The sequence below is a fragment of the Oratosquilla oratoria genome, chromosome 23 (genome assembly GCF_046742065.1).
Source record: "Oratosquilla oratoria isolate Oo_2021 chromosome 23, ASM4674206v1, whole genome shotgun sequence".
Classification (NCBI taxonomy): Eukaryota; Metazoa; Arthropoda; class Malacostraca; order Stomatopoda; family Squillidae; genus Oratosquilla; species Oratosquilla oratoria.
Window position 1 is genome coordinate 23,961,581 of NC_134799.1, and position 10,151 is coordinate 23,971,731.

Genomic DNA, 10,151 nt, shown 5'->3' on the forward strand with positions numbered 1-10,151 from the left:
ATCATTGGTTACCGCACGGTATATAATGTAACTGTAGAAGTCGAGTTTGACGAAAAGACTGGATTTATGCCGGTAATAACGGTAGTATGAGCATGGTCAATGATATACTAGTTTACAATATTCAGCTGAATAAAATAATCTGACATTAAAGAAAATAAAATATCTAAAGTGCAACATAGACAAACATAGGTTGAGATGACCTAAATCCGCGTGTCTCAGGAGATCCGCCTCAGTTGAACTAAAAGACTAGGTGTTATCCAAGATAATATCCAGAGTGCACAGAAATGATAAACAGCAGCGAACTAACCGTATCAAACTATGTATGGGCTGCTGTGATAATACAAATGTGTGAATTAAAAGTGATAAATTATCCATCCGTGTACAGTTACAGAATAACTCACTGTTCATGAAGGTGAACCCTCAACGAACTTTGCTGGAATACATGCACACCTGTCTGACCCTACATATTTCTGCATGCTTACAAAGATACTACACAAAGCCGGTTACATAATTCTAAGTTTGACATTTTGGTGATAATATGTCGTTGCACAGCAATGCTCTCAATGATCTTGTTTAAGTTAACTGGAATTTTACACGTAAATTGGTTGAATCATTAAATGAAGCATGTATAAATTGAAGAATATCTTGGAGAACCCGAGATCCTGAATGATTAATTTATTTATTTCCGTGTGTTTACATGCACATACAATCTGCGGTTTAGTGTTTGATTTCCTTCATGAAATGTTACAAAAATGATTTATCGTACAATATATATTAACGATTTGTGATGTAAATACATTAGTAGTTGTTACAACGGTAGAATTAACAATATTTTATAAAGATTAATCAAGCACAAAAGAGAAAAATGGGGAAAGAAAAAATATATATCGTTTGTATGGACTGAGACGATTGTTTGAACAGCCGCCACTAGATGGCATTGGCTAAAGTCGAAGAGGTGGCGTGGGGAGCCTAACCTGGGTTTCCACTCAATTACTGTCACCGCATTTCTATAAGCTGTGCTGGATGGTGGTTTATACGTAAACAATCGAAATGGAAGGATGTGTCCATCTGAGTGAATTTAGGTCGTCGAAAGGGACGCAGCCTTTTCGCCTCATATATAGCTTTTTCGTCTTCTGCACCAGTAAAGCGGCGCGTAGACAGAAGGTAAGAAAGCTTGTCAGCTGATCGGACCTTGCCCGTTCACTGATTTTTCTTTATTTATCATTTATTTACAGTATTTACTCGACTTTTTCAGGTGCTGAGCACGAGTTTAGAAAATTTCAGCACATGTTTATCTTGCTAGAACAAATATAGGGACATATATGGACGTAGAAGACTTCTAAACTATAGAAACGTTATGAAGATATGCTTTGTTTTGGATGGTGGAAGCGATCAGCTGAGAGTAGTATGTTGCCAAGTAACATAATTCACGTTGAACGTTTTGCATGTAATGTCATTTACAAACATATTCATATGGCTGAACGACAATGAATTTAAATTTAGATCACGAATCTACCTTTTTGAGGGGTTTAGGTGAATTGATTGGAAGAAAAGAAGTAGGTGTGGTGCATGAGGTTGATGTGTGTTGACATGTCGGAATCGGGAACCACATGGGCGTAGTGGTGGTGGTGGTAGTGGTAGTAGCGGTGGTGGTGGTGGAAAGGAGAGACAATTTTGGTAGTGCTGCTGATGGGAATAGATGTATGAATGATCAGAGGAGTATGGATGAACCTTGCTTGTTAAGGCGATTTAAGGTGTGAGACAGGATTCTTTGCCAAGTAGAAGGTATCTTAGAGCACACGTGGTGGATGGGTTTGGCCAGGTGAAGGTTGTGGCCATTGACTAGTTGACATTAGGTTAGTCCAAGTATAACTGTTAGGAATGAATATGGATGAAAATTTGGTTTTAATTTAAGAACATGCTCAGGTTTTACACACCAAGATAAAATAAATAGACTTTTAGTTATGGGAACAATGTTGTCAAATATGTAGACAGCTTAAAATTAAGGCTGCATCATGACCCATGTGCATGCAGTTGTAAGGGAGTAGAATATAGGTGATACTGCATAGTAAAAAATATGTGAGTGCACTTGATAGCAATGTAAAAGGTGTTGCATAGTGTAGTTGCATAGGTAGATATGGTGTTTTCTTTTTCTGTGGTTGGTTTTCATTTTTTCCCTTGTATTTATTTTTTGCTTTTAATAGGTCACTGCAAACAAGTAATAAGAGTGCCACTGTCTATGGCAAAATAAAAAATATACATGAAGAGGAGGTGGGCATTTGAAGAGTGCTAGAACAGTGGCTTAGTAAGATGTGCATGCCAGAACAAAAGACTGAAGAACTTGCCAAAAATATAAAAGTTGCTGATGCACACCATTCCTAAACATACAGTTTCACAAATTTGTGGTTTTGAAGTATTCAGTAGTAGTTTCCTTGCATGCAGGAAATTAAAATTTAACAATATTTTATTTATGCTTATAGCTGTTAAGAATACAAGGTACTAGAGTGTAAAAGGTGATAAACAGGAATTTGTGCACATCTTGTTGATGACATATAGTATTAAAAAAAACATACTAAAGTATTGTCCAGGGACTTTTGCAGAGTAAGTTCAGGTGGCAGTAGCCAGAATGAATATGAGTATAGGTCTCAAAAGGTAATATGGTAATATAATTTTCATCATCACTCAGTATACAGTGGCACTTCCAAAAAGGGATCAGTGATGTAATGGACACAGTGAAGATAATTTCCCCATTGTCATTCTCTAAACCCCACAGTTTATCCACTGTGTTTTCACATGAGAGGGAAGGCAGCTTGTGACTACTTCCCTCATCCTTCCTGCTAGTCTCAATAAGCAGAAAAGGTTCCACTTGTACAACACGGGTCTTTGTCTTGGCCCCCCCCCCCTTTTTTTTTCTTTCTTTCTTTTCTTTTTCTTTTTCTCCAGGAGAGATAAAGGGCCCAAGTACCTTTTGGAGTTTCTATTGGGACCAACATGTTTTCAGTAAGAGGAAGTTGAAAAGCAATAGTTAATTGCTGGAGTGATTACTTTCATAAACAAGTATTATTTGCATGTAGTTACCTAATCACTTCTGTAAATGTATTTGGCAAGTGTGAGTTGAGGTATTGAGCTCCCCTGGAGCAATTGCATCAGAAGGGATGCATAATTATTTCTCAAATGTATAATAGGCAACCTTTTAAGTTGATAAGATAAAGGGTGTGACATTTGCCAATAAGGGATTTACCATTTCATCTTGATGATAAATATAGGGAACTTCTGTGCGTGATATGTGTTTGCTGAGAGGAAAGTATCCACTTGTAGTTAATCAGTCTGTTGGTATTTACTCAATTATTACATGAATATAGAAGAATTAATATGAATTGTATAAATGTTATGTTGATTAGGTCAGGTTTCAATGTGTAAATTAAACATTCTTCAGTACTTTAATTTGGGAAGGGACACCTTTCTATTGCTATAACAAAAAAACAACTTATTTTACAGATTAAATTGTAACTTCATAAAGAAATGTGTACTTTACATTTTTTCTCAAACTGTCTCCCTTGTATGATATCCATGAATTTCTACCAGCCCTCTCTTATTCCTCTTTCTGTAGCCTTTTTGCCACATGTATTTCTAAATCTACTCAAGGTAAGTAGAGCAGACTGTTCTTTCAAGCAGATTCTGTTGCAGCTACCACCCGAGATTAAAACCTACTATCACAGGCGGGACAGTACAGCAAAGTATAGGTCCACTCTACCAGACTGTCTTATGCATAACCATGCTCATACTTACAAAAACCCAGCATAGGCAGAACACACAAAAATGACCATAGCATACCTGGGGTGGAGGATCTTAAATGAACTCCTGAGGGTGAACAGTATCCTACATAACTGTAGTGTCATAGCCCATTCACAAAGTATTTCACCTTCACATCATCAGCAACAAGAGTAACATGCCTTGTTTTCCCATTCCACATAAAGTACTCTCTATTCTGTTCTCACTTAGTGTCTTTTTTCACACAAGCTTTCTCACTCTCAAATCAATTGCATACAGTTTGCTTTTTTTTCTCCATTGTATATTAATTTGTATAGTATTTCTCTCCCAGTGTTTCCATGTACTCTAGCTGGTGCACATTATGAGTACTCCCTGTCCTCCCCCTTTCCTGCCCCCTTTTACCACCTTCCCACTCCATTTCCCCTCCTTATCTTTCCTTCTTTAACCCCTTCACATGCACATATGCATGTATATATATATATATATAAATATATATACATATGTATATATTTATATATACAGATGTATATATATGTATATGTACATATGTATATATATATGTATATATATATATATATATGTATATATATAATGTATATGTACATATGTATATATATGTATATATATAATGTATATGTATATATATATATATGAATATATATATATATATAATGTATATGTATATATATATATATGAATATATATATATATATAATGTATATGTATATATATATATGAATATATATATATATATGACTGTATATATATATATATGTATATATGTATGTATATGTATGTATATATATGTATAAGTATATATAAGTATATGTATGTATATGTATATATATGTATATATATATATATATTATAATGTGTGTATATATCTGTATATATATATATATATATATATATATATATATGTGTGTGTGTGTGTGTATGTATACATACATATGTATATATATGTATACATACATATGTATATATTATGTATACATACATACATGTATATATTATGTATACATACATACATGTATATATATTATGTATACATACATGTATATATATTATGTATACATACATGTATATATATGTATATATACATATGCATATGTATATATACATATGCATATGTATATATACATATATATCTGTATATATACATATGTATATGTATATATACATATGTATATATACATATGTATATGTAAATATACATATGTATATGTATATATATATATACATTTGTCTATATATGTATATATACATTTGTCTATATATGTATATATACATTTGTATATATGTATATATACATTTGTATATATGTATATATACATTTTATATATGTATATATACATTTGTATATATTTGTATATATACATTTGTATATATATGTATATAACATTTGTATATGTATATACATTTGTATATGTATGTATATATACATTTGTATATGTATGTATATATACATTTGTATATATATGTATATATACATTTGTATATATATGTATATATACATTTGTATATATATGTATATATACATTTGTATATATATGTATATATACATTTGTATATATATATGTATATATACATTTGTATATATATATGTATATATACATTTGTATATATATATGTATATATACATTTGTATATATGTATATATACATTTGTATATATATGTATATATACATTTGTATATATATATGTATATATACATTTGTATATATATATGTATATATACATTTGTATATATATATGTATATATACATTTGTATATATATATGTATATATACATTTGTATATATATATGTATATATACATTTGTATATATATATGTATATATATAGATATATGTATATATACATATGTATATATACATATATATACATACATATATGTATATATAACATATACATACATATATGTATATATACCTATATATACATATATGTATATATACATATATATACAAATGTATATACAAATGTATATATACATATATATATATATATATATATATATACAAATGTATATATACATATATATATATATATACAAATGTATATATAAATATATACAAATGTATATGTAAATATATACAAATGTATATGTAAATATATACAAATGTATATATGTAAATATATACAAATGTATATATGTATATATAAATGTACAAATGTATATATACATATATATACAAATGTATATATACATATATATACATATGTACATATATACATATATATACATATGTATATATATACATGTATATATATATACAAATGTATACATATATATACAAATGTATATATATATATATGTATATGTATACATATATATGTATAGATATATACATATATATACATGTAGATATACATATATACATATGTATGTATATATATACATATACTGTATATGTATAATGTATGTACATATATATACATACATATATGTATATATACATATATGTATATATACATATATATACATACATATATGTATATATACATATACATACATATATGTATATATACATATACATACATATATGTATATATACATATACATACATATATGTATATATACCTATACATACATATATGTATATATACATATATATACAAATGTATATATACATATAAATACAAATGTATATATACATATATATACAAATGTATATACATATATATATACAAATGTATATATACATATATATATATACAAATGTATATATACATATATACAAATGTATATATACATATATATATGTACAAATGTATATATACATATATATACAAATGTATATATACATATACATATGTATATATATATATACATGTATATATATATACAAATGTATATATATACATATATATATACATGTATATATATATACAAATGTATATATACATATATATACAAATGTATATATATATATATATATGTATATATACAGTATATATATGTATAGATATATACATATATATACATGTAGATATACATATATACATATGTATATATATACATATGTATATATATGTATATATAATTTTATAGATGTATATATACTTTTGTATATGTATGTATATATACATTTGTATATATATGTATGTATACATTATATATATATGTATACATTTGTATATATGTATATATACATTTGTATATATACATTTGTATTTATATATATACATTTGTATTTATGTATATATACATTTGTATATATGTATATATACATTTGTATATATGTATATATACATTTGTATATATGTATATATACATTTGTATATATGTATATATACATTTGTATATATGTATATATACATTTGTATATATGTATATATACATTTGTATATATGTATATATACATTTGTATATATGTATATATACATTTAAATGTATATATACATTTAAATGTATATATACATTTGTATAAATGTATATATACATTTGTATATATGTATATATACATTTATTATATGTATATATACATTTGTATATATGTATATATACATTTGTATATATGTATATATACATTTGTATATGTATATATACATTGTATATAAGTATATATACATAAATACATATATGTATATGTACATATATATACATATATGTATACATATATATACATATATGTATATATACATATATATACATACATATATGTAATATATACATATACATACATATATGTATATATACATATACATACATATATGTATATATACATATACATACATATATGTATATATACATATACATACATATATGTATATATACATGTATATACAAATGTATATATACATATATATACAAATGTATATATACATATATATACAAATGTATATATACATATATATATATACAAATGTATATATACATATATATAACAAATGTATATATACATATATATATACAAATGTATATATACATATATATATACAAATGTATATATACATATATATATACAAATGTATATACATATATATATACAAATGTATATATACATATATATATACAAATGTATATATACATATACACATACAAATGTATATACATATATATATATACAATTATACATATATATATACAAATGTATATATACATATATATATACAAATGTATATATACATATATATATACAAATGTATATATACATATATATATATATACAAATTATATATACATATATATATATACAAATGTATATATACATATATATATATACAAATGTATATATACATATATACAAATGTATGTGTACATATAATACAAATGTGTGTACATATATATATATATATATACATATGTATGTACATATATACAAATGTATATATACATATATATATGTAGAAATGTATATATACATATATATACAAATGTATATATACATATATATGCATATGTATATATATAAATATATATATATATACTACGTTGAGACATTCTGACAGGTTGATGTAAGCGGAATAGGAAACACAGGAGTCTTGGTCTTGAGTTTATTCCTGACTAGTTTCGCAGGTATGCTTTTTCAAAGGAATATGTGTACAATATGTGAGGTCCACCCCATGTATATAATGCCCACAGCCCGTTTGTACACATATTCCTTTGAAAAAGCATACCTGCGAAACTAGTCAGGAATAAACTCAAGACCAAGACTCCTGTTTCCTATTCCGCTTACATCATATATATATACATATATACATGTAGATATATATACAAATGTATATATACATATATATACAAATGTATATATATGTATATATATATATACACATGTATATATATGTATATATACATGTATATATATGTATAGATATATCCATATATATATACATTTGTATATATATATATGTATACATTTGTATATATACATTTATATATGTATATATACATTTGTATATGTATATATACATTTGTATATATATATATACATTTGTATATATGTATATATACATTTGTATATATGTATATAACATTTGTATATATGTATATATACATTGTATATATATATATATATTGTATATATGTATATATACATTGTATATATGTATATATACATTGTATATATGTATATATACATTGTATATATGTATATATATTGTATATATGTATATATATTGTATATATGTATATATACATTATATATATGTATATATACATGTATGTATATATATGTATATATGTATATATATATGTATATTATGTATGTATGTATGTATACATATGTAATATATATGTATATATATATACACGTGTTTGTATATATGTATATTATGTATGTATGTATAGAAATGTATATATATATATGTATATATATATAGATATGTATATATATATATATATATATGTATATATATATATATATGTATATCTATATGTGTATATATATATATGTATGTATATATATATATATGTATGTATATATATGTATATATACATATATGTATATATACATATATGTATGTATATATATGTATATATACATATATGTATGTATATATATGTATATATACATATATGTATGTAAATATATATATGTATATAAATGTATATATACATATATGTATATAAATATATGTATATACATATATTATGTATGATATATATGTATTTATACATATATGTATGTATATATGTATATATACATATATGTATGTATATATATATGTATATATACATATATGTATATATATATGTATATACATATATGTATGTATATATATGTATATATACATATATTATGTATATATATGTATATATACATATATGTATGTATATATATGTATATATACATATAATTGTATATATATATATACATATATGTATGTATATATGTATATATTATGTATATATATATATATACATATATTTACCTTGTTGTATTTTGCGGTAAGGGGATATATGCTCGTGTTGTCCCGACTTTGTATCTTGCAGTGTCTAGTTTGTTGTTATACTCATGAATGGTTTTTTGCGCATACTATTTCATTGTCAGATATGTATGTATATATATGTATATATACATATATGTATGTATATATATGTATATATACATATATGTATGTATATATATGTATATATACATATATGTATGTATATATATGTATATATACATATATGTATGTATATATATGTATATATACATATATGTATGTATCTATATGTATATATATGTATGTATATATATGTATATATACATATATGTATGTATATATATGTATATATACATATTATGTATATATTGTATATATACATATATGTATGTATATATACATATATGTATGTATATATACATATATGTACATATATATGTATATATACATATATATATATATAATGTATATATACATATATAATATACATATATGTATGTATATATA

At 24.2% G+C, this 10,151-nt stretch overlaps 1 protein-coding gene across 1 annotated transcript in view; it reads left to right on the forward strand.

Annotated features, from left to right (window-relative positions):
• The first annotated feature begins 933 nt into the window (after window positions 1-933).
• The window catches only part of not (ubiquitin carboxyl-terminal hydrolase nonstop), a 136,767-nt gene continuing 127,549 nt past the window's right edge, over window positions 934-10,151 (forward strand). The window contains exon 1 of the mRNA XM_076206888.1: window positions 934-1,164. Coding sequence (XP_076063003.1) covers window positions 1,051-1,164 — 114 coding nt within the window. The 5' untranslated portion in view covers window positions 934-1,050. The remainder of the gene's footprint in view (window positions 1,165-10,151) is intronic.